The sequence below is a fragment of the Antennarius striatus genome, chromosome 24, assembly GCF_040054535.1.
Source record: "Antennarius striatus isolate MH-2024 chromosome 24, ASM4005453v1, whole genome shotgun sequence".
Classification (NCBI taxonomy): domain Eukaryota; kingdom Metazoa; phylum Chordata; class Actinopteri; order Lophiiformes; family Antennariidae; genus Antennarius; species Antennarius striatus.
In genome coordinates this window covers 5,301,406-5,326,725 of record NC_090799.1, presented here as the reverse complement: position 1 = coordinate 5,326,725, position 25,320 = coordinate 5,301,406, and the positions used below count along the sequence as shown (strand labels likewise).

Genomic DNA, 25,320 nt, shown 5'->3' with positions numbered 1-25,320 from the left:
CTCAGTATTATATACTCCCTGGCAAATGGCATCAGAGTCTTAAAGTCTGAATCCAATTACTCACAGCAAAGCCACTGGCGTGGGGTCAGCTTTACGGAGCGGCCCGGGTCATTAGGAAGGAAAGGCTGACCACGGGGTGTGTTTCAGAACTGGGTCCCCGGCTGAGGACACCCTCGCTTTGAGCATGCCCAGAGACCACACGCCGGGCTTTTTTATGAACCTGAAAAACTGGCTCTGAGAGATTGTTTGCTTTCCCACAAAGCTGCTCCGGGTCAGGTACACCCCCTCCCTGCAGGAGGAATGGTATGGTCCATGTTGCCAAGGTGAGTTGCCACTGCTGGGGCCATGTCAGTGGAGCCCATTGTTGTCAGGGGCTTTGAGCACAGACTGGGCCTTCCGACAGCGCTCTCTTCTCTGGACATGTTTGGACTCTAGAGGACTAGAAGTTTCCCTCTGAGGTACTTCCTGTTTTTTTCACGTCTTAAATGATTTCTGTTATTGTCATCCGATTCAATGGTTTGGTTTCCAGATTAGATCATGATGCTGTGAATGAATATGAGATAAGTTTCTTCATCTGGAGATGTCAGCTGTCAGCTCAACATTCATGACAGAGCGCTTCGGGGATCATTACACTTCTTTGAGGATTTAAGGGGGGACAGGAAAGGATGACGACATTAGAACAGGTAAACTGAAGTAAAGCTAAATCATCAGCCTCAGTAGAGATTTATTTATAGAAGAATAATTGCTGTCGAACCACCATTACAACTCTTAAACCTGTTCAACTAAAGAAATGAAGTGTTTTCTCTTGTTAGCTCTCAACAGTGTATATCAGCAGCAGATGTACTGAAGTAGCAGTCAGCTGTCAGAAGCTAAAACAGAGGGAAATACATTTATTTTCTGATCACAAAACATTTTTTAAGGGACTCAGTTTGGCGTCTGAATCCAGATCTACCCAAAAAGCTCCTCTTTATGACAAAAACATTGCTTCAATCAAAGTTTAAACCTTGCAGGATTTAAATTCTGGGAGTTTGTGTGAATATGCGGCACACTTAAACTTCATTGAGGGTGATGCGGCGGTGTTGGACGTGTTGTTGTGCTGAAGTGGGCGGCTGGCTTTCAGCTGTTGCTCATCTTCAGGTTTGCATTGTGTCAAACTTTGTCTGTTCATCCAGAACATTTTATCCTGCTGCACGTTGCATTGTTCGGCTGCAGGCGGTGACACATCGATAAGCCCAGCTGTGATGACTCTTGCACTCCTATTGTGTTTTTGTGTTGAAAGCTCAGCGGTGGGAGATCGACCCCACAGGCCGTCGCCACCACCACCGCTCGCTGGTGAATCAGCAAGATGTGTCACCAGCGAGCGATCTGGAACTGATTCATCAATCCCGCACCTTGATTTGTCCCTAAAGTCCCCAAAATTATTTTTACGAGTCGCACACAAACTGAAGGTGAAGACGTTTATCACGCATGACATTCCTGAAGCCAAAATGATTCATTTCCCAGTGGCCGAATCCGATTTCATAGCATTGTTTGAGATTTTAATAAACTCTAGAGTGACGTCACTCACAGAGCTTCTTATCAAACATGGTTTGTGTTGAACTCCAAGGAGCTGCAGCTTCTCCTCCTCCACGGGGGAGTCTTCCTCCTCCTCATCCTCCCCCTAGGCCTGGCCTGGCTGGTATCTCCCACAACACGCCAAACATTCCTGTCTCTGCTGACAAGGACACAGAAGGAGCTCAACAGAGTGCAGAGATGTGTCTGAACGTACAGAACCATCAGATACCAGGGCGAGACTGGTACCAGAATCAGAACCCAGTCGATTGAGGCAAAACCGTCAACTCAGCAACAGAAGGATCAAACAGATATGAACACATTAACACGGCTGTGTTCAGTGGCTGAAAGTTGTATGCGCAAATGTGAAGTAGAAAATGATGACTAATGTGAAATTTAATTCATGAAAATAGTCTAAAATGTCTTCAGTTTAATTTAAAAGTCCCTGATGTCATTTCCCTTATAAAAAAAATACTTGATTGAAGCCGTTTCCTGTTCGCAGTTTTAAAATTATAAAACCAAAACGTGTTAATTTTCCATTTTTTTTCTTAAATTTTCAGTATGTCTTATTTGTGATCAGCTGTGAGCGGATTCTTTCCCAGGAGCCCCTGCAGCTCTTCCACTTAGAACTCTAGATTACAGCAGGACGCCAGGCGGGACAATAGCTCCTCCCCTTTGTCTCAAATCCCCCTTTATAATCCCTGAGGAAATCTCCACAGCACAAGGTGGAGTGTATTTGTGAGTGTGTTCACACTGGGAGGAGGGTTCCCAGGTTCCTCCTGTCGTCTCACTGCTGGGAAGTTTTTCCTTCTAGAAACTAAACTCCAGGCTTTCAGAGGTTGTTGGTGAGTTTCCATGTTCTTTGTCATGTGTGGTGTCTTTACAGCGTCCGTCTTTGTTTTATTCAGTGAGGGTTTAGTCCAGAAACAACCTTGTAGTTTTATTTTATTGTTGGACTCGGACAGAAATGGCTCGATCAGATGGAGAACCAACTTTTTAGTCATTTATCTGAAGCACCTGTTCAGTTAGATTTCCATAAGCCCTGCAAGGATTTGAGTCTGATTTTTGTGTCTTTCTGTGGAATTCTGCTGCTGACAGGTGTACCAGGGCTGTTTGAATGAGCTGGCCTTAGGTCGGGTCGTATATCCTGAGAGAATGGTCACGTCTCCTCTTTTGTGGAATATCTGTGACAGACCAGCTGTATCCCCTGACAATAGAGCCTGAGTACTTAAGCAAAAGACACATTTGCATCTCTATTGTGCGGGAGTTTGTTTAGAGGCGACACAACTCACATGTTGTGTGTCTTGCTGAGCCGAGGGAGAGGTGGTTTTACCTCCATGAGAGAGATTTATACCATGTATGTTGAGTTTGGAATGTCTAAGAGAGGAACTTGCTGCCATGTGACGAACAATAAAGTTTCATTCCAGTGGAAAGTAAAGTGATCAGTTCTACTGATAAGGTAGATGGATCAGATCTCCTGGCACCAGGATCCAGTCTTCCAGCCTGGACCTGCTGCACTAATATAGAAAGATGATAGATAAATGGTTTTCCATTGAGTTTACAACGATCAATATAACCTAATCAGAGTAATAATACATATTTCCCCAGGTTAAAGTAGAGTATTGATTTTAAAGCAGTTTATTGCCTGAGAGAATTCCTCATCCAGTGAATTCAGGCGCCAGTCGTCCCGACGTGCTGTCGATGACGGATGAACTATGACCTGCAGTTTGGAAACAGAGATAATCACAAACCTGTCAAACAAACCAGAACCCCGAGCAGAGGATTTAGAAGAAGACGTCTGGTTGGACAAATCAAATCTTTAACCTTCTCCTGAGTGGTTATCTAATTCTAAAAGTATCGTCCCGCTCAGATCGTCTGCCTCGCACCTGGAGGGCGGCGAGCGTCAACGTCCCATTCTAAGCGAGGGTCATGCCTCCCTGCATTCCTGTACTGAAGGAATGCAGCGTCTCCATCCTGACCTGGCAAGGTTAAGGTTTCCGTCAGGCCCAGAGAGTCTCGTCTGGCTGAGACATTTCACTTCCTTCTGACATCGGAAAAGGAGCGAAACAAACGCCCCAAATGAAACTAAAGCTTGTCTACCCAGATATTCTCATTCGGTAACGTGACTCATCTCTTTTTTTACTGGTTGTTGGTAACATTTTCTCCTTCCTCCTCCTCCTTTACCCGCCGCTCGTCATCAGGGCGAACATGGTTGATGTTGTATCACCACACACAATGCCATCAGAAACCGAGGTGCATGTGGCAAGGAGCTTCCTCACCAAGATTTTGCGAAGCTCTATGAGGTACCGTCACCCGGCCCCGCCTCGACGTGTGCTGGTAGTTCCTGGTGGATCTCCGTTGGTTGTAGTTTCTAAATCGTGCTTTGTACTCCTTTGTAGTTTTGGATATTTTTGAGCCATCCAACCAAACGTCCTGTAGGTGTAATTTGTAGATTTGCTGTTCGGTGTGTCTTAAAAGTTGTGTTCATTCACCCTATTTTTATACGTTTATGATCATCCACAGCATTTTATAAATGTTTTATTGAACACCTGTAATTCTGTTTTTCAACATGCTCTCCAGGAAACACCGCTTCAAACAAGGGTATGTGCAACACTGGAATGATCAATATACAGAAGATGATCAAGTTGATTATTTAGCACGTAGAAAACTAGTTATAGATGAATAATTGAGTCTTTTATTGGTACAAATTGATCCTGCAACAGATTCTATACCAGGGATCAAGTCCATAAAAATAAAGTCATGATCTGATTCTACAGCTGAACATGTTGGACGTTTGAAGATTTAATCTGGACTGGTGATAAACGATTCACCTTCTGACTCCTCCGTCCGTCTTGATAACAGACGGAGAGGAGCTGACGCGTGAAATCCTCCCTCCTGATTGTTGAAAGTGTGTCGTTTCAGGAAGAATGATCCTGGCTCACGGCCTCACTCCTGGCACTCGTCCAAGCTGACAGAAGAAGAGTCAGAGTCTGCCAAGAGAGAAGCCAGCCCTTCACCCATCTGGCAGCCGAGCCATGAAGCAAAGTGAATGTTTTAGATTTTCTCTAAATAATTCCTGATTGATTGAATAATTATTAAAATAGTGTATTTAATCACTTGTCATACTTCAGATCTAAGGACCGGGATCAGCTAACCAGTAAGTTCTGCTCAGTGGACAACATGGAGAACCTGGAGCGTCCCTCTCACCCCTTCCCACCAGGTCGTCTGTCACCAAACAAATATGTCAGCGGCGCTGAGCTGCTCTGTCGACCCGGAAGCAGGAGAGACTCTGGGTTGAGCTGCCTGTCCAGCGGGGCAAGCCCCCCAGTTCATGACGCCAGCGCTGGTCGGAGGGGAACCAGCGCAGAAAACATTTTCTTTAAGGGCCTCCAGAGCGAGGCGCCTCAGCAGGCAGAATGGCCCAGGTACCTGCAGCCTACGCTGGGGAGCGGGGGCTCGGAGGGGCAGCCCACCTCTCGTGTGTCCCTGGCAGGGAGAGCCGGTATTGCCCCGGTGTGGCAGGCACCAGAGAAGAAGAAGTCTCTATCTCCTCCTCCCCCACTTGCTCCCCTGCGCAGTGAGAGCTTTACTGCCACAAAGGTGTTCCCTTATCCAGAAGGGCAAAGCGGTTCAAAAGTTAAAGGCAGGTCACATGAACACCTGGTCGAAAACAAGGATCAGAATAGCCTCAACACCCAGGAGAAGACCACCGAGACCAGACACAGCTTCAACCCACTGCCCAACAAAGCAGCTGACCACAACCAGAACCGGCTGCACCCGAACAAGCTCTTCTCCCTGTCCAGCATCGACGTCAGACAGTCGCATCACATGCAGACACCCGACCATCAGAGGCAGTACAGCGATGAAAGCCCGCTCTACCTGCACACCAGCTCAGCTCCTCCCACCCACATCCAAAGTGTAGGTAGTTACTATCGCAGCCTCCAGGATCTGCCCATAAACGTCTTCGGCCGCAAACAGGTCCGGCACTCCACGGCGTCCATATGGAGTTCTACCGCAAACCCAATCCAGGAGAATAGGGGGAAAAGCAGAAGTTACTGTTTGAACAGTTCAGTTGAGACGACTGAGCTTCAAGCGAGGCACGGAAAATCAGACGGGTGGAGGAAGGAAACGGAGAAACCCCACAGGAATGAACCAGGCCTCCAAAGTTCCCTGAAGACAAACATGAAGGCAAAGTATTCCCTACCTCAGTTCCACATGCCTTACGGTGACAACAAGGAGCACAATGGCCAGCCCCATCAGGGACATGATTCACATTACAACCATCAAACCTCTGAACTTGGTGTCCAAACCTGCAGCCCAGAAGACCCAGCAAAGAGACGTGACGGACTCTCGAACAACATTAAAAGAGGTTTTCCGATGCACCAGAACACTGACCATAAGTTCAGTTTTTCAAGGCACCAGGACCCGTGGGTGCCGCAGGAAGATCATCGAATATCCCCCCTGAAAACCCCCCTCCTGCACTCCCTGGCCAATGAGAGTAAGGCTTTAGCAGAGAGGAAATCAGCAGCGTTGACCACACCTGTGATAGCTGTCCAGGATGTAGGCAACGGTGTGGCCGCCAGCGGTGGAAAGTTGAACCGGCGCAGCGATCGTTACGCCACCACCCTCCGAAATGAGATCCAGCAGAAACGAGCCCAGCTGCAAAAGAGCCGCAGTGCCGCCACTCTGACATGTGACCCCGTGGATGAGGAGACAGAAGAATGGAGGTCTACCAAAGCTCCTGCATCTTCTTTCTCCAACACCTACAAAGATCACCTGAAGGAGGCACAGGCCCGGGTCCTCCAGGCTACCTCCTTCCAAAGACGAGACCTTGAACCACTTGTGCCCGAAGCACCTGTCGTCAAGACGTCCAACGGACGCGTTAGAGGTCGCAAGCGCCTTCCCCTGGTCAAGAAGATGCACTCCTTCTCAGAACCTGACAAGATTGATCAAGTGGGAGTGGAGGGAGAATCCCAAACGGGGTCTCTCGTTGAGCGGAGGAAGTTCTTCGAGGCCAAACCAGCGTTTTCCAGGCCTGTACTGAATACCAACCAGGGAACAAACTTAAATGCAGACCTTGGTGATGCATGCAACACCAAAGAAAGGACTCCTGCTGGAGAACCTGAGGAGCCTCCCTTGTCCTCAGACTCCAACCTCCTCTTGCCTGGACATAATGAGGTGTCACTGGAGCAGCAGAGACTCGGAACCTTCGCCGAGTACCAGGCCACATGGAGTAAACAAAAGAAATCAACAGAGGCCCGGACACAAGGGAGGTACCACTCAGCTGAGAACATCTTGGATGCAGATCCTGAGAAGAAGGCTGTGTGCTTCCACGAGAGATCCCGGTCATCTCCTTCTGCAGATTTCTATACACAGGTGAGAAGCAAGGTTTTGGAGAAGTTAGCATGTGTTTACACACAATCCATATGGGTAGGGTTCTACGTCATGATTTGTTACTTTTCTTTTGTAGAATGTTCCTTCACCATGGAGTGATCCTCACAGCCAGCAGAGCAGCGCCACCAACAGGTGAGATTGAGGTTCACACCTACTAAACTTGAGATGATAAAGGAATATGTCTCACTCAAAAGTGTTAAAGCAAAGACATCGTAAAGAAGATGTTAAATGACACAGAGGCGACAAAAATGGGCTGAAATCTTTTCAGTTCCCAAATAAACCCTGACTAAATGTCACATAAATGTGGAATGTGTGAGAGAGGACCAGACTCAGGTTTCCTGGACTGAAAGGGAAATATCATTTTCTGTCATACTAGCTCCGTCTTGGTTTGCTTGTGTTGTTTGGAACAGTTTTCCTTGTCTACTAGTGTTGAAATGAACACTAATCTGTGACGCACGTCGTCACGTTGTTGCTGAATGGTGAAATTTATCTATGTTTGCTTTTGTTACTGTGGATGGTGTGACGTAAATGTGAAAAACATTTCCAAGTCTGGACGTTTTAGCCTCTGCTTGAATTCCTTCTGATGCTTTTCATTCAGCTTTTCGTGGCTGCTGTTTGGTTTCCATTCACCAGCCTGACGTGTTCTTTTAGGTTCTGCTAATGTCGTTACTATGTTGAATGTCAGGTTGGTTTATTCTGTCTCTGTTGATGCATTAAATATTTCACGTCAGCTGTGAAAGTCTTGGTTTCCTCACTTTCCACCTAAAAGAGAGAAAAGAGTCACTAGAACAAATGAAGCTGGAATAAACGTTTTATTGGTGCTGATGATGTTTGTCTTTATTTTGACCTCTAGAGAAAAATCTGAGAGCCGACTGCTGTACCAGTCCGACCACAGCCCACAGTCAGCACCATCAGTCCCTAGAAACGAGGGCCCGGCCCCCGGCCTCACTGACCACAGGTCCAAACCAGACACTGCCAGTCCCTCCCACAACACACAGTCCCTGGGCCCTCGCAGCCTAAGTCCCAACCCTGGCTCCCAGTACCCGGCCCAGCTTCCAGAAGCCCAGAGCCTCCTGCCACAGCCCAAGTCCCATTTCAGCACAGAAACCACTTCCTCCTCCTCCTCCTCCTCCCAGGAATTCCTCTTTGGCGCTCCGGCAGCCCAGCCTCTGTCCGGCTCCGGTTCTGACACTCATGCAGTTGCCCAGAACTCCTCTGCAGGCCCAAGCAGCTCCCCACATCTCAACAGCATGTCAGGAGCCGACGTGAGCAGAGGAGGTGCAGGAAATGAGGAGGAGAAGGAACATACAGGGGCTTCATCTCCACAGACTTTGAATCTTCAAGCAGATCGAGGACGGTCTCCCTCTCCACAGTTTTCACCCCTGAGACTGACTGACAAACCGCCGGCTGTGTTCGTGCAGGATGAGTCACCGGTTGGGTAAGCTGCTTAGTGTCCAGGTCTTCTCCCAGCCCCTCCTCACGTTAAAACGGTGTCAGGTAAACAAGCTCAACGGTCACAGGACTGCTAGAAGTAGTTGTTGTCCTGCTGAAGGAGTTTAGCGTAAATGAGAGAGGAGGTTCAGATCCATGGTGTTTGTTGTTGATTGCTTTTGTAGTAGAATCAAACTGAAGGCTGTAATTTAGTTAAAGCCACAAGGCCGCTGTACGACCTGTCCTGTAATTATACGCAGTGCCGTGGAGATAAATACAAAATGTGTTCCATCCACCAAAATGCATTGATATTGGTCAAACCACACTGTAAACTTCCTGTCCAGGTCAGAAAACGGTCTGAAGCCCCCGGCAGAGATGGAGGTGAGCAGTCCGGTGAGGAAAGTCCCGGTGAGGATCGTCCACATCGAGAGGAACCTGGAGGCAGAGGACGGAGCCTCTCCGTGTTGTGAGATCTATAGCATCCCCTCCCCGGTGAACGGCCACGCCGTGCAGGACCAGGGCTCCGTCCCTGAGCTGAATTCAGTGAGAGCTCTTCACACTGAGGAGGACGCCAAGAGAGAAGAACTGGCCAGGGACATCATGGGAAAAGACAAATCCCTGGTGGACATCCTTGACCAGACTGGCAGGATGACCACCATGGACCTGATGGAGGGGCTGTTTGCCACAGAGGAGCAGATCTTAGAGGGTGCCCTCCAGCGCAAGAGGGCCTCCTCCATCTCCAGACTGCCCTCCTCATCCATCAGAACCACAGACAGGTGAAAGGATTTTGGATCTCAACCACCTGAACGGATTTCTAGAAGGCGGGACCTGAGTTAGACATCAGACCTGCTAGCTCTGTACTGAATTACTTTAACCTCTGACCTCTGACTGGAATTTATCATGTGATCAGTTTTAACAATGAACTACATGTTCAGCATCATGTTTGTTTTTTAAGTGACAATCAGTTAAATGTTTCACTTATTCAGATTGAAATAGAATACTAAATGGTCATAGATAATAATAAATTCTAATGTCTAATGTAAATGTTGAGGGAAAACCACAGTTTGAATTTGAAAGCTAAACTTTTCAGACACCATAAATCTTCCCTCTGATTCCCTCTGGTGGACAAGAGTCTCATTACACATCTTTGAACTGCATAACCTTTAGTCCTGAGACATCCGGTCGGGTCAGATGTGTCCACTCATGTCTGATGTTTGTGGCAGGAGGGAGGAAGAGGATGTTTCCCTGTCAGCAGCAGCATCCCTGGTACCCAGCTCCTCTTACTACAACACATCAGCTCCCAAGGCTGAGCTCCTCATCAAGATGAAGGACATGCAGGAGCAGCTGGAGGAGCAGGACTCTGAGGACGAGCTGGACATTGATCTCGCCAGCAAGAAGGTAAACCTGCACCGCGGAGAGAGGAACAGCATGTAAAATTCTTCCTTCGTTTTAATACTTTTTGTATTTTTTTCTCTCACTCCAGCAAGAGCTGATCTCCAGCCTGGCAGAGAAGCTACAGGTGCTGAGAGAGGCGCGGCACAGCTTGCAGGAGGACATGGAGGACAATGAAGCGCTGGGTCGTGAGGTCGAGGCCACCGTGCAACGTCGCTGTCAGCCCAACCAGCTCGACAAGTTCCGCATGTTTGTGGGCGATCTGGACAAGGTGGTGAGTCTGCTGCTGTCGCTGTCGGGGCGGCTCGCCCGGGTGGAGAACGCTCTCAACAGCCTTGAGGAAGAAGCTCCACCTGAAGAGAAGGTAACCATCGAACAACGCGTGAACGTCCACCTGATCCACATGAGTAACTCCTGACATCCATCTTACAGCGGACCCTGACGGAGAAGCGAAAGCTGCTGATGCGGCAGCACGAAGATGCCAAGGAGCTCAAGGAGAACCTGGACCGACGGGAGCGGCTGGTGTCCATCATCATGGAGGCTCACCTGGATGCTGAAAGCCTGGACGACTACCGCCACTTCGTGAAGATGAAGTCGGCCCTCATCATCGAGCAACGCAAGCTGGAGGACAAGATCAAGCTGGGAGAGGAGCAGCTGAAGTGCCTGGTGGACAGTCTGCCGCTGGACCAGAGGCCTCTGCTCTGATGAGCGCCAGAAAGCTGCGTGTTGTCTTTTAATAATGTTGTCGTGGTTACGTGTGTTTCCTGCCAGTTGTTATCAGAACAAGCCCTTTATCTCCCATGTGGCCGTTGACTGAGAATGAAGCGATCAAAAAGACGAAGGCTTCTTCGAGGCCGACTTTTGCACAACGATGAGACAATCCCATCCTTCTTTTTTTTAAAATATTGATAAGTATCCTAAAGACAGAGTGTTGCACCTTCAAATCAAACATCATCATGACTGAACATGACTGGTAATCTGGGTCTAGAGATCCCAAATTATTTAGAAAGATGATCGAGATGGTTTCAGCTTTACAGAGGGAGTATATAACATCAGATCAAACACAGCTGGAGCAGATTCTGATTCATCCAGATCTGAAATAGTGTTTATACGAAACAAATATTATTCCAAATGTTTGCGTCAAAATGTTTCATCAGTGTTTCTACTTTCATTATTTCTGAATTGTTGTATTTAAGTTGCAGAGTTTTAAGCTAACATTTTCTAGTAATTTAATGTAGCCTTGTTGAGAATCAGAGAGGACATAGGGGAAAGGTTTCCCCTGTAATTTATTACTTTTTCACTATCTACCTTTTGTTTATTGATTTACTTTATATCTCACTTTGGGTTGAACTCTGTAATTTATTATAGAATTAGAGCTGACCTTTTTATTCTAATGAAGACGACGGTATGGCTCTTGGTTGTTGTGACACCTGTGACCTCAGGTTTTAATCCACGCTCTGACCCTTTATCTGAAATCAGGACGTCCCGTCACCAGCGGACTCCTGTCGGATGAACCACAGACATCAGAGGCTTTCTGGTGAAGATTATATAAAGCTGGCACTTTTTTACACATATATTTATTTGAATATGTGCCTACAGTTGCCTCCACCCCAGTGAACGTCATTAACCGATGTGGGTTGCCCATGGCCACGTTGTTTGGCTCACACACTTCATCTACACACCCTTCAATAAAAATATAAAGCTGGGAGGCCTTGTTTCCTTTCTTTATTGTGAGTCAAATACTGGGGGGAAAAAAAAAAGTTTTATTTTGTTAACTGGAAATCACGAAGAAATAGTATAGAGATTTGTGAACAGTAGACACAAATAAGGTTTGAATGCCAAATAGTGACAAAATCAAACTTTAACTTGAAATAGATTATTAAAAAAGAGCTCATTTAAATCACTTGCTAAAATATTTCTACAGCAGTAATAAAACAGTTAATACAGCTTACAGCACACAGATTTGAACTTTGAAAAAAATCATTTGTTTTTTCATGTCTTCAAGCCTTTGTTTTTAAAATCATCTGATGTAAAAAAAAAAAAGAGGTAAAAGCCTCACATAAAAGCAGACGACAGTAGCGACATCCTGAATCCACGCCCCATCCCGTTTATCAATCATTTACAGATTTATGGTTTGACGGAAACCGTATTGAGGTTATTGGAATAAGGATGAGGAAGTGTTGCATCTGAGAGTGAAAAAGCCCGTCTGGTTCCAGCTCTGCTCACAAGACGAGTTAGAAGACCCAAAAACAACCAGGTAGGAGATGAAATGATTCTTACTTCAGATCCAAAGTCCATCTGGGTTTAAAAGGTTGAGGAATCTCAACCTGCTTTGTTTGATTGTTAAGAAGGAAAATAATCTGATTTTTAGGAGCCTTATTTTGAACAGAACAAATATGCTGTATTTTTTATGTATAGATTTATGTTTTTATATTCTAGGTGGGTATACTGATTTGAGTTTCTTTATTGTTGCTCCAGCTATGTTGTTGAAGGCTTGTGTAGAAACAAAGCTGTAGTTTTATCTTTCTGTGCCTTGTTTTGACATTTATATTGAATAAGTAGCTGAGTTGACACTAAAACATTAATATTTTTCTAAGCTGCACTGAGGACACGTTTCCCTCATGAACGCCTGTGACTGTTCTCCTCACAGAGGCGAGAGGAGCAGCATTGGACATCTCTCTTATTGGGGTGACGCCGTCACCCTGATGCCCAGTTGGATCCACACCTCCTGGTCGTCCTGAGCTCCGGTGTGGTTCCACTGCTATGCCCTACCTGGTTCACACGGCTCACGCCCAGCTGGGAGCCCTCTGGCTGGGGTTTGTGGGCTGGACGCTCACCGCTGTGGCCCTTGGACTCATCCAGTGGAGGGTGTGGCTAGTGTCTGACAGACAAGTCATCAGCTCGGGCGTGGCCTGGGTGGGGATCTGGCGGGCCTGCTTCCACAGCTACATCCTGGTGTCCCCTGGATTTAGGATCTTGCACTGCGAGTACATCAGCCCGACCGACACCTTCACACCCCCAGAGATCCGGACGGGCCAGGTTCTCATGCTCCTGTCTGTGATTGTGGGGCTTTGTGGAAACGCTGGGGGGGTTTATGCACTGAGGAATGTCTACTTCGGGACGGGGAAGACTTCATTAATACGTCTGGGGTTCACCATCACCGGTGTGCTCTGCCTGTTGGGGGCCGTGATGTCATTCATTCCTCTCCTGTGGAACCTGAGCTCAGTGGTGACCAACCAGACCATTAAGTTCCCCCCTCGGTTCAAGATGCCCCCAGCTCCTGATTCTCAATACGTGGGGTGTGGGATTGGAGTCGGGATGGTGGGGTCGGTCCTGATGGTGGTGTCTGGGATTATGTTCTGTACATACAAATTACCAGTAAGACCAGAGGAGGTGCAGACTGTGACAAACACCCAAGGGGGGCTACCGTGCCCCAGGGGCAGAGACAACCTCTCATTTGAGCCCCATGAACAAATTGTCTGATAAATCAATCTTGGATTAGGACCCTTCCTCTTCTGACTGGATGAAAACCAGATTCTCCAGCATTCCTGAGGAATCTTAGCCCATTCCACAAAAAGATGAGACCTGCTACAACCACTGACAGATTTTAAAATGATTTTTCATTTGGGTGTCCCACTCTGTTTACTTTTACAAGAAGTGGAACCAAATCCAGCTTTTACTATTTATTTTTTACCTTAGAAAGTTCCCATTTTTTTTAACATCAAACGGGACAGAAAACAGAACTTGAACGCATCACCAACATTGTTAAATATTTGGTCCTTATGTAACTTATTGTTGGGGTTAAAGGGAAAAACTATTCCCCCTCCAGGGAGGGGGTCGACAGGTCCCACATTAAAACCACTGGTCTGTCTTAACTGTGCTGCATCACGTGGAATGACTGTCATGAACACAAGAAACGATTGTTCACTGTTTGAATGCTTCGGGAAAGTCTTCCTTGTTCTGAACAGTTAAAGATTAAAAAAAAAAACCACACACACCAAAATTCTTTTCTTAAATATTTTATTCAAAAAAAGCCAAAGAATCATCTCCACACTTTCAAACCATCTGTATCAACGTTCCTCTTTAGATTAACAGTCCCCACCCCCCACCCCACCAGGGTGAGTTACGGCTCAGATCCCAGACGCTGGTGTAGCGGGGGGGGGGGTGTCTGATGGAGATCACATAATCACTGATCCAGAAGAAAGCTTGTAAAAGCTGATTATAGCATTTCATTTTGGGGACACTTGTCTGATTTCTCATTTTACACACCTCTGGGGAAAAATGGTTGACCCGTCTTCAACTAGAAAAGAATGTTTATTTCCTTTAAAGATGCTGACGCTTGCATACTTTACAAATGGTGGAAGGACATTAAGTATGGTCATAGAGACCATGCTTCTACTGGACGCCTCAGAGAGAGAGTGAAATAACCACACTTTTCTTTGGTTATTTCATTCCTCTTCTACTGAGCATGTCCACAGCGCAGACATCTTTGTTGAGGGCTGCTGTTGATGATCTAGACGTTCTTGAGGAACTTCATACAATCCACAGATACCAGGTTCTTTCCAAGCATAAAAGAAAAGCTGTAAGAGCTGAACAGCATCACGTCTTCAGGTGAGATTTTTCCTTCAACAAACTGCCAGAAGAAAAAAACACATCTGGATTGAAAATACTGTGCATTTTGGCAAGCAAAATATTTCCTTAAGATATCTAGATCAGTCATTACAGAATGAACCCCTCAAATATAAATAAAAGACGACACAAGAGGTACATACATTCTAATATTGAATACAACATATACAAGCAGAGCACAAATATTTCAAAATGTGTGTACAACAGCAAATATTACTGCATCAGATCAGGTATTATCCATGATGATGAAAAAACACAAAAAAATCTTGTCTGGTGTTGACGACTGAACTGATCTGAACTGATTCTGAACGAATGCCTCCAAAATGTTCTTGAGCAACGAGCGGACTGCCTGGAATTGGGTGTGCCTGTCGGCTACTGGCACATTTCACACCTAAAGAAACTGAGCAAACTTGTTTGTCAGTATTGTGTCAAAAAAAGACAATGTAGTCCATTTTAAATGAAGCTATAACACGCATGACGTCACATTTCAAGGTCTGATTTCAAGGTTTGTGGTTGAGAGCTGCAGCAAAACGAAAAATTAGAATAATCCTTTAACTGTTTGTCATCAAGCTAAACATCAACTATTTGCTGTGCGTGGTAATTTATGAGTGTTTGATGTTCGTGTTGTTGGTTGAACAAAGAAAGAAATCTGAAAATGCAAATTTGGGTGTTTTATACAATAAACTAAATAATTAAATGTTAATAGAAAGGAAAAATGTGTCATCAAGTAGTTTCACCAGGCAAATATTTGCTTAAGTTCAGCTCAACAACAAAGAGATGTAGGAGTGTTTGCACACTGCACAGCCTTGACAGGAGAGAGAAGAAATCACTTCCTGACTCTAATATCGCAACTGAATTTAGTATTTTGTCACATTTTCCAAAAGAGGCAAGAGAGTAACTGTTTTAAATTAAGATTAAAAACAGCTAAATATTCTGTATCATAATACAAATCTGCTTGAAGGTGTTCTGATTTACTCTGTAACGCTTGTCTCTGATAAATGATACAACATGATTATTTCAGATCCTAAATCTTTCTGTCCACTAGTATTCAGATCAGCTCATCCTCCTCACCTCAGTCTGTTCACCTTTCTGCCAGCAAACTTGGAAGCCCTGATAGTCGAGTTTGATCCAGATGGTTTGAAACAGAACAAAAATACGTACATACAAATTAAAAGTACAAAGAACAAAAAAATCAAAAGTTTAAGGATTTCAGGAGGTTTAATCGTTCCAAAGTCCACCAGTCTGTTCTTGATAAACCTCGATGACGTCCTCATCCTCCATGCCCAACTGACAAACACATCAGAGGAGAGATGACGTTAGTGACAGTCAACTCTTCATTCCTTAAACTGCTAATATTCCCCTTGTATGTAAAACATATTTGACTACATTATGCAGTTAATCAAGTTCGGAGACAAAAGAACTTTGAGATCTTATGTGCTTCATTTTTAAGTGATGGGACAATAAACTTTAGGAAAAAATAAAAACTTCTATCTTTAACAGTAAAACATGAAAAATAAAAGACATCTCTGCAGATCTTAACATTACTTTTCACAATTAAGATACTGCAGGATAATCTAGATTTTTAGCATTGCTGTTTTTTAGAACATTTTTTAGAACATATGTATTGGAAAAAGTAATTTCCCCATCTGGGGATTATTAAAGTATACTTTCTTTCTAAATTGAATATTCGGAGGAAAGTTCTGGAAATAACCAGGATAAGAAATTTACCTCTTTTGGAGTTTGGTTGTCTGAGATTCTCTGTCCTTCAAACAGAAACCGTAGCGTGCTCGCAGGAACACCCTGCAGCAAACCAGAAGCTCACATGTTGAACATTGAAGTAAAGCTCACAAGAAATCCAAACTGAAAATATCGTCTTTAACACAGCTAAAGATAACGACACATTTACTGAGGGTGTCTGATATGCATAATCTACGATATCTTGACGCTTGTTTAAACAAATTATTTGCTGATGCCATCAGAATTATGAGCATGTGACTCAGTAGGCAAACTACATTCACCATCACAAACAGAGCCCTCGGATTCATTGCCTCATGCAGCCTGAAAGCACTGACCACCAGGCATGCAGACTCAGAGCGTCCACCGCAACACAAAGTTCAGTTAGTTTAACATGGAATAAAAAGAGACTGCACCAGGAAATACATCAAAGGTATCACCAGAAGCTCAGTCCTCATCACTAAACTTGATTTAAACAACGGAGATCATCTTCACCTGCTATATGCCTTTACCTCCTCTTGTTGGTGAACCCAGTTAACTGAAAACTGTTATTTTATCACTTCACAGCATTATTACATCCCGCTTCAAAGCGGCAATCTATTGTAATGGTCAGCGTTCGTGTCTTCGTCTGTTACTATGCCCACCAAACATATTTTGCATCCGTTGCAGATAGAAAGATGAAACAAAAAGCAGATTACTCGGGAAATGAGATGAAAATGAGATGACCATCTTGACCTTAAGAAAACTAGGTCAAGGTCAAATTTCAACTTTTGTAAGACTATAGATCACAGCTATTACTGTGATCTACCTATGCACTATCTTTGATCTACGGTCAAAGCTAGTGCATAGCTTTGACCTTCCTAGAAAGTTCAAAGCTAAGCAGTTGTCAGGTACTACTTTCAGGACCCTTACCCTTACCCTGGAAGTGGGTCAGGGTAAGTCGCGGGATGTTGCAGTCTCTGACTGCCTTGTTGTAGTTGTTTTCATTATGAGACCCATAATTATAGAGATCCAGATATATTTCTCACACTTAGACGAAGGATGGTAGTAAAACTTTGTTGTCCAGTATCACTAATGAGCTGGTTTTAAAGTTGATTTATATATACATATACACACACACAAACACACACATATATATATAATGTATATATATTGAAGTCTATTTGATTGTACCTGTCTCTGGCTGTAAGACTCCTTCAGCTTCTTCAGATGTGTTGTCATTTTCACTTTAAAATGGATTTCACTGCTGTCCTGTGGGCCGAAGGACAGAGTGATATTGAGAAGCAGCATCCACTGTTACACAGCACAACATCATTACTAATATATAAAAAAAACTCTCAATCACGATAGGTTTGTCATGAAACCAAATCACATACTGTATTGGGAATTTATACACCTGTAATATGTGAAATGATGCATCCTGTACTTTTTATTACACCTACTGACGATGGAATACACATGTAGTACATGAATTTACTTCCTCCAGGTTGTATAGCCTTAGATTTGTGCATGAATACCAATGTCTTTCTCTGTATTTATTCCATCACCAACCACTACTCAAACATATCACAGATGTATGTTTTCCTCCCCAGTTACAAAGAAATAACCACATATTTTACCACATCTACTATTACCCTTGTGATGTTCAATGATAAAACGCCCTTTAGCTCTACAGCCACACACACCTGACCGATCACTTTTAATTTGATGTACTCTCCATCCTTCTTGTCTCCACCGTCTTGGCTGGATGGTTTCGTCTCCTATAAAATACAAATAAACACTGAACACTGAGAAGTGGCTTCATTTAAGGCCTGCTGGGCTTCATTTCTCATTCTTACAGAGACTTGTGCTCAAGTATCTGAACGCTTAGCTTCCAAACAGCCTTTTGTTGTTTAATTGCTTACCTTTGTAAATGAACTGAAAGCAAAACTAACAGCAGAGCTAAAGACTTGCATCAACAATTCTGCGTCCGAGCTCCGTGAGCTAGCAGTTAGCGTTAGCAATTCGAATAAGCAGATACGAGTTAAGAGCCGCAAAAACGTGAATCTCACTCATTTTCTCTTTTATTTCGAGCAGAAACAGTAAAGGCAGCTAGAAGCTTAATTCTTACCGTATCTGACATGTTTTCCTCTATATGTGATTAAAAAAAATATACAGACAATAGATGAGCGTTAGGTTTAAGCGCAGGGATAGCTTGATGTTGTTAGTACTCTACCTTCTTCTTCTTCCGTCTTCTTTCTTCTTCGTGGTTTTCTTGTGTTTCTTGTTGACTTCAAGGGCGCCTGATAAACACCTTTGACGCGGAGCACGACCACCTTCTGGTTTGGAGTGTGACTACAAATATTACATTCTACTGTATAATAGCGTGTGATTTTATCAATCGTTTCCTCCGTTGTCAATAAAAGAAAAACAATATCTTGCGTTTTTCCGTTTCCGTCTTCCGACTCTTCTTGGGTCAAAGTTTCTTACTGCTCGATTTGTTGTGTTACATTCACGGACACTTCTCTCATTTATTTCTGTAAAGATGATAATTATGCCGTGTTAATGGGCCTCTATTTTTTTCCAGTAATCTAAGTGATCATGATTCATGCAACAGTGGTACAAAACCCATGTTTTTCAGAGCAGGTTTTGTCAAATTTATAGAACCATGCGTTCTTATGGAAATGATGTGAAAATAATTCTGTTTTACTCTTATCATCTGCTGTTTTGACATCATCTTACCAGATATGTTTTCCATCACATCCGAAACTCTTTCTCGTTTTGCCATTGTATGCACAAAATTACATTTTTCCTCCAGTACTCTCTTTATGTCACCGATATTATAATCTAAACCGCGGTTTGCTTCCTCTGATACTATTTCATTTAATTGGATTTTGAAAACGTCTTGTTCTCCTCGAAGTGTCGAAAGCTTCTTTATGATCTTATTTTACTGTTCACCAAACACAATTTTCCCCTTTCTTTTTGGGATAGATTTTTGATAACCCCTGAAAAATCTCTCTAACTTCAGGATTCAAATTATTAACTGAATGATGGATATCTACATTTTTAAATTTCCCTTCAGTGTTATAAAGATGATCAGATGCTATGATTCTTGTAAGCTACGCTTTATCATCACCCATCATTTTATTATGTATGACAAGAATTCTGGAATTTGACGTAAATGTCCCCTGCGCTTGTAAAGAACATAAAATTCCTCAAGCATGTTTCTACGTCAGGTGATCCAGGACTCCAAAACATTCCTCTGGCACAGGTTGTTTTCCTAACGAGGTTAATGGGTTAAAAGTAGTCAAGTATCCCAAAACAGAACAACACATCTTGTTAGGAGCTGTCACAATAAAGCTCTATGCGTGTTGCTGGGGGATTCCCCTCAACAACATGTTTTATACTTTTATTTTGAAAGTGAAATATTTTGATTTCCGTTATCTTGACGCAACTGAGGGGCAACGACGACTGGGAGCTACCGCCATCCAAAGTGCAACAAAATGAACGCTGCAGGCTAATTTGGCTTTTTAAATACTACTTATACTTGGAAATAACTTGGTGACTAAACTATTATCGTCGTAATTTTCTGTCTGGAGAGATTCACCGGGCTTCACTGGGTCGTGGGGCCTCTTCGTCGTGGCCCAGCAGGACTCGAGTGAAGTTGCGAACGGACTGCCAAACTTCTGCTTCCTCAAGCGGCTCTCCGCAAGGCCCGGGGCTCCTGTCACCGGCCCTTGTGGATGAGGAAGTGAAGACCAACAGAGCAAAACCACCAGGTGAGGTGTTACAGTCGGAAGGATTTGGTTTAAACCTGTCGTTTTCCTTTTAATAGTTGCTTTGTAGAGTCTTGTACGCGCATGGAGCTTTACGTAGCTATGCGGCTAGTTAACTTTAGCAGTAGCCTAGCTAGATAACTTCCCTGGCCTGACAGCTAGATGTATACGGAACACTTGGATAGCATTAGCCAGTTAGCTTGTGCTGTCACCCAGCGCTAATATATTTAGCGAAATTTCCGTTTTAATAGTATTTTTTGATGTCGTGTCATTCATTAATCACGTTTTGGTGCAGGGTAACCCCTGATTTTAAATTGCGTAGCAACAGTTGTGATTCAACTTAAGTTTGTTTAGCCACTGGGCTAACGCTAGCATATTAACTTTAAGGTAATTATTTAGCACGAGATGCCACAATTTTAAGTGTAGCGTGTGTCAACTTCAAAAGGACGCAATTCATCACTACAAATGTTAAACGTTCAATAAACCAATGTTGATACCAAAGCCCAGCCATCAGCATCATGGAGTGACAGATCTCACGTCATCATCCGTAGATGATCAATCACTTAGGGTCACTGGCGATTAGAAGTAATCGATTTCTTCCTCCTCAGCAGAGGCCATCTTGGCCTTACAGACTTCAGTCCACAGACACACTCTTCCCCCTCTGCTCACTCTAGAGACACACACTCCTTTAGCAAACAACATTTTACACTAAACAATGACTTCGACCTCCATAAGCGTTGATTACAGCAGTAATCCTCTTCCTGAGGGACTGGCATTACCTCTGGATGTCATTCTGTAGCATGGAGACCCCTCAGTCAGCATCTGTCGCTCATCCAGCCTCTCTGGTTATTACTGACGTTCCATTCATGTTTTTTATATAGTTTAAGGTCAGTTTAACAGCCATTAGAACTTTTTTGTAGAGCATTGGTGGAACAGGAGAAATTCCGTTTTCTGTGCATTAAGTAACAAAGTCCTTGTAGTTTGACGGATTTGAATTGCTTGATTATTGATTTATTATTTACTGGATGAAATGATACACTCGAGTAAGGTTGTTGTTTTTGTTTTTTGTACAATGACTTTGTTTTTTGTTAATAGAAACATGAATTATTTCATACGTCTTTGACTTTTTTCAGTTTTGTCAAACAAACCTCTAACCTGGTGTCGGAGGCTCCAATTTCAATCCACAGCTTCTGGATCAAACATGTTTTCCCATCTGCTGGATGTCAGGTTTCATGTTGTTCTTTTGCTGTTGCAGGAGAAAGGAATCCCTTTGATGGGAGAATCCTCTTTCCTGGCCTCCTGGGTCAACTGCCGTGCCAAGATGATGGGTATGAGTGTGTATGTTTTCAGATAGTGCTACTTTTGTTAGACCTGCAACCAAAGCAGTATGTCCGTATATTTAAGTAGTGTATAATAAATGCTTTCCAAATCAAAATCTTGTCTCTTAGATGAGCAGGAGGCGCTGAACTCGATCATGCAGGACTTGGCCGAACTGCACCGCTCCAGCCGCCCCGCCATGTTCCTGTCAGACCTGGGTAAACCTAAAGCCTCCTCCCCCAAGAACCAGGTAACAGAACGTGACTGATTAGGTGAATCTAGATGAGTGTCAATACAAACCTTCATATAACTGACTCTCATTCCAACAGAACGATGTCAGAGTGAAGTTCGAGTTCAAAGGGGAGAAGAGGTGAGGCTTTGAATGGGTTCCTCAATTTGCTGTTGCTTCACAGACCTGTATTTGACCTCTGACCTCTCTTCTCTGTAGAATCTTGCAGTTCCCTCGACCCGTTAAGCTGGATGACCTGAAGGCTAAAGCTAAGGTGGCTTTTGGTCAGTCAATGGACCTTCACTACACAAACAACGAGGTATGAAGTCGGAAAACTTTTATCACTGAATGAAATTTAAAACGACATGTCTTCACACTGGAATTGTTTTCGTCACACAGTTGGTGATTCCACTGAAGACTCAGGACGATCTGGACAAGGCGGTGGAGCTGCTGGATCGCAGCGTTCATATGAAGAGTCTGAAGATCCTGCTGGTTCTCCAAAGCTTCTCTCAGGTACAAATGTTCAAATTTAAAGAGAAAATTTTATATTGCAAACTTGTGGGGGGTTTTTTTAGCGAGAGTCTTTATTTTGTTTCCCAGAACTCTTCCTCCAATATGGACCTGTTGCCGTCCCACGAGGAGCTGGACAACACAGGATTCCGAGTCGCTGATAAGAAAAGCATGTTGGCGTTAATAGGTGAGTAATGTTTCCTGATCAGGCCACAGGAAAAAATCTTTGAGAAGGAATGTAAAACAGTTGACTCTTGCCTTTTTACTTCATGCTGACGACCTCTCAGGATCCCACTCAACGGACCGCAGCTCCCCTCCTCCGGGATATATTCCTGATGCGCTCCAGCAGGTGGCGAGGAACGGTTCCTTCACCAGCATCAACAGCGAGGGGGAGTTCATCCCTGAGAGCATGGACCAGGTATGGAACTCATGTTGAGTCACTCGATCACAGACGGTGGACCCGACTGTTCGGTCAGTGGTGTGTTTGGACTCCTCATGGTTTGAGCTTGTGTGTCTCTCCTTCAGATGCTGGACCCCCTGTCCATGAGCAGCCCAGAAAACTCCGCCTCTGGAAGTTGTCCCTCTTTGGACAGCCCACTGGACAGGTCAGGACCCCAGGAAGGTTTCAGACTTGAGGGATCGTACAGTAATGATTGATTGTGGGGATCAGAGTAACAGTGAACTATGATAGAAACAGTTTACAGTTGTTACACAAAAGACTTCACTGACTGGACGATGAGAAACACAAACACACACTGAAGGAAGTTGTATTTTTTTCCTGTTGCAGCGACTACCCAAAGTCGTCAAGGATGCCTCGAGCCCAAAGCTACCCGGACAACCACCAGGACTTTCCAGGTGTGTGTTGAAACACAACTCAGGAGAGAGTCGGTCTTTTTGCTCGTCATTAATGTGTTTATTGCTCCTCCTCTCTAGAGTACGACATCCCAGTGTTTGAGAAGTCAGGGAAGGGCGGGACGTACCCTCGACGCTACGGCATTCCCTTTGGCCTTCAGGATTACAGCGATGGTGGGAAATGTTTTTATTCCAGGAATGAAGAGCTCTGTTTTGTGTACCTTTAGTGTGTGTGTGTGTGTGTGTGTGTGTGTGTGTGTGTGTGTTAAACTGTCACTTGAAGGTTGTGTTCTGTTCAGCAGGGAGGAAGACCTTCCCTCGGGCCCGACGGACGCAGGTCCACGGCCTGCGGTCCCCGGTGAGCTTCAGCCCCACTGAGCAGTCGCCCAGCACCAGCAGCGGCAGCAGCGTCTTTACCCCCGACCTGGACGAGGCCCCGGGGCCCGCCAGGAGGCCGCGGCGGGGCAGTGACATCGAGCCCAACCCCAACCCGACTGCTGGCCCAACCTTGTCGGTGATGGACATCAGCCCGCCCAGCCGCTGTGAGTCAGGTGACGGCTTCCTGTGCTTTCGGTTGATTTTGGACACCGAGTGATTTTATCTGACGTCTGTTTGACCAGCTCCACGAGCCCCCACCAACTGGAGGCTGGGGAAGCTCCTGGGTCAGGGGGCCTTCGGACGGGTTTTCCTTTGCTACGATGCGGATACTGGCCGGGAACTGGCCGTCAAACAGGTCCAGTTTGACCCAGAGAGCCCCGAGACCAGCAAGGTGAGAGGACGGTCTGTGTTGTGTTGGGATGCTTTTCGTCAGCTGAAGTTGACAGGTGTGTGTTTGCGTCGTCATTCAGGAGGTGAGCGAGTTAGAATGTGAAATCCAGCTGCTGAAGAACTTGTGCAACGAGCGGATCGTCCAGTACTACGGCTGTCTGCGCGACACGCTGGAGCGCACGCTCTCCATCTTCATGGAGTACATGCCTGGAGTGAGTTCTCACCCGCGTTTAAACAAAGGATCCGTTTACCTCCTGAACAGTCTGAGGTTTTCAGTGCGGACCAACAAACGTTGTGTTTCTGCGGCTCACAGGGTTCCATCAAGGACCAGCTGAAGTCGTACGGGGCGCTAACGGAAAACGTGACTCGGCGCTACACCCGTCAGATCCTGGAAGGGGTTTCCTACCTGCACAGCAACATGATTGTCCACAGAGACATTAAAGGTGAGGCAGACTTTTAATTTGGAAATTCAGAATCTACACAGAGATTTACCGCCGCCGCAGGATGCTACTAGCGTCTTGTCCTCGCTCAGGGGCCAACATCCTCCGTGACTCGGTGGGAAACGTGAAGCTGGGGGACTTCGGGGCCAGCCGGCGGCTCCAGACCATCTGTCTGTCAGGAACAGGCATCATGTCTGTGACCGGCACCCCCTACTGGATGAGCCCAGAGGTGATCAGCGGAGAGGGCTACGGCCGGAAGGCTGACGTCTGGTGAGACCCACGGGCATTCTGATTGGCTGAGATGAAGTTGATGAAGTCATGTTTCACTCGGATGTGTTTCTGCTTCCACTCGCAGGAGCGTCGGCTGCACCGTGGTGGAGATGCTGACCCAGCGACCCCCGTGGGCGGAGTTTGAGGCCATGGCAGCCATCTTTAAAATTGCCACCCAGCCCACCAACCCCGTGCTGCCCCCCCACGTGTCGGACCACTGCAGAGAGTTCCTCAAGCGGATCTTCGTGGAGACAAAGCAGCGGCCGTCTGCTGACGAGCTACTGAGACACATCTTTGTACATTAACTTGCCACCTGGACCTTTAACCACCACCCCCCTCACTGAGCTGCCAGAGGGGGGGCCCCTGACCCTATGTTAGATCAGAGGAACTGGCTTGAATAAGGTGGGGTGTGTCAACAGGGGAGGGGGTGTCCCTGTTCCTTCTGTCTCTGTTTGTACGAGACCGCCATACGAAACATTTTTATCTCATTTTACGCAAGTTGCACCTTAACTTCTCACTGGGGGGGTGGGGAGGGGGGTTGGGCACTTCTTTTTTTCCCATGTTTGTACGGTTTCTCCTTTCAACCCTTCTTGGGGGGGGGGGGGGTGCGTGCATCAGGACCTACAGGTGGTGACGTCTGACCCAGAATGTAGTCTCCTCATCGGACCCAGAGGCGGCGGCGCTTCGGATGAACGCGGCTCGTCTGCAGGAAACACTCCCCTCTTTCTACGCGGCCTCATGTCTCCGCTTTGCCGTCTGGAATCTTCTGTCGCTCCTCTTCCTCGCCTATCCCGCGCCGCGTGCCTTTTCGTTTGTCAAACCACCGTTTGTGGTTAATCTGCGTTCTTCTTAGCCGCGACGTTTCTTCCTGCTCTGCCTTTCTGCCACATCGGCTCATTCCATTGGTCGGTTGTCTCGATCGCCTGCTCTGATTGGTGGCCTCCTATCCTTCAGCACGTTGGTCCTCCTGTTTCAGTCCAGGAAGACGAAGGAGTCCAGCTGAGATGCAGCTTATGATCAGATTCTTCTGTCATGGCAGAAAATGAAT

General features: G+C 45.5%; 4 protein-coding genes across 10 annotated transcripts; 3 read left to right on the top strand and 1 right to left on the bottom strand.

The window, feature by feature from the left end:
* The first annotated feature begins 331 nt into the window (after positions 1-331).
* Positions 332-11,468, top strand: shroom2b (shroom family member 2b). 4 transcript variants are annotated; one of them, XM_068309110.1, is made up of 11 exons: positions 332-458; positions 3,753-3,854; positions 4,132-4,152; positions 4,474-4,596; positions 4,683-6,927; positions 7,022-7,077; positions 7,799-8,383; positions 8,721-9,152; positions 9,600-9,774; positions 9,860-10,132; positions 10,201-11,468. In XM_068309110.1, exons 2-11 carry the CDS (start codon positions 3,760-3,762, stop codon positions 10,471-10,473), a joined length of 4,278 nt encoding a protein of 1,425 aa, XP_068165211.1. In that variant the 5' UTR covers positions 332-458; positions 3,753-3,759; the 3' UTR covers positions 10,474-11,468. The 4 variants fall into 4 exon arrangements, with proteins under 4 accessions (XP_068165211.1, XP_068165212.1, XP_068165213.1 ...); XM_068309109.1 differs by lacking the exon at positions 332-458 and adding an exon at positions 2,200-2,396; XM_068309111.1 differs by lacking the exon at positions 3,753-3,854 and having other exon boundaries at positions 361-458.
* Positions 11,469-11,936: 468 nt separating this feature from the next.
* LOC137591586 (claudin-34) lies at positions 11,937-13,708 on the top strand. 2 transcript variants are annotated; one of them, XM_068309671.1, is made up of 2 exons: positions 11,937-12,025; positions 12,366-13,708. In XM_068309671.1, the coding sequence occupies exon 2, from the start codon at positions 12,532-12,534 to the stop codon at positions 13,249-13,251; it is 720 nt and encodes a 239-aa protein (XP_068165772.1). In that variant the 5' UTR covers positions 11,937-12,025; positions 12,366-12,531; the 3' UTR covers positions 13,252-13,708. The 2 variants fall into 2 exon arrangements, with proteins under 2 accessions (XP_068165772.1, XP_068165773.1); XM_068309672.1 differs by having other exon boundaries at positions 11,942-12,025; positions 12,419-13,708.
* Positions 13,709-13,783: 75 nt separating this feature from the next.
* sumo1 (small ubiquitin like modifier 1) lies at positions 13,784-18,357 on the bottom strand. 2 transcript variants are annotated; one of them, XR_011034640.1, is made up of 6 exons: positions 18,242-18,357; positions 17,817-17,891; positions 17,305-17,382; positions 16,126-16,197; positions 15,469-15,684; positions 13,784-14,401 (listed from the first exon to the last, which is right to left on the bottom strand). XR_011034640.1 is itself a non-coding variant. In XM_068309245.1 (5 exons), the coding sequence occupies exons 1-5, from the start codon at positions 18,251-18,253 to the stop codon at positions 15,616-15,618; spliced, it is 306 nt and encodes a 101-aa protein (XP_068165346.1). In that variant the 5' UTR covers positions 18,254-18,357; the 3' UTR covers positions 14,534-15,615. The 2 variants fall into 2 exon arrangements, 1 of the variants encoding a protein (XP_068165346.1); XM_068309245.1 differs by lacking the exon at positions 13,784-14,401 and having other exon boundaries at positions 14,534-15,684.
* A 1,202-nt stretch (positions 18,358-19,559) lies between these two features.
* Positions 19,560-24,788, top strand: map3k2 (mitogen-activated protein kinase kinase kinase 2). 2 transcript variants are annotated; one of them, XM_068309354.1, is made up of 17 exons: positions 19,560-19,889; positions 21,142-21,214; positions 21,335-21,453; positions 21,533-21,573; positions 21,652-21,751; positions 21,832-21,945; positions 22,033-22,129; positions 22,230-22,360; positions 22,468-22,547; positions 22,730-22,797; positions 22,876-22,968; positions 23,097-23,336; positions 23,415-23,563; positions 23,643-23,774; positions 23,876-24,005; positions 24,095-24,272; positions 24,358-24,788. In XM_068309354.1, the coding sequence occupies exons 2-17, from the start codon at positions 21,160-21,162 to the stop codon at positions 24,575-24,577; spliced, it is 1,947 nt and encodes a 648-aa protein (XP_068165455.1). In that variant the 5' UTR covers positions 19,560-19,889; positions 21,142-21,159; the 3' UTR covers positions 24,578-24,788. The 2 variants fall into 2 exon arrangements, with proteins under 2 accessions (XP_068165455.1, XP_068165454.1); XM_068309353.1 differs by having other exon boundaries at positions 23,094-23,336.
* Positions 24,789-25,320: the final 532 nt, after the last annotated feature.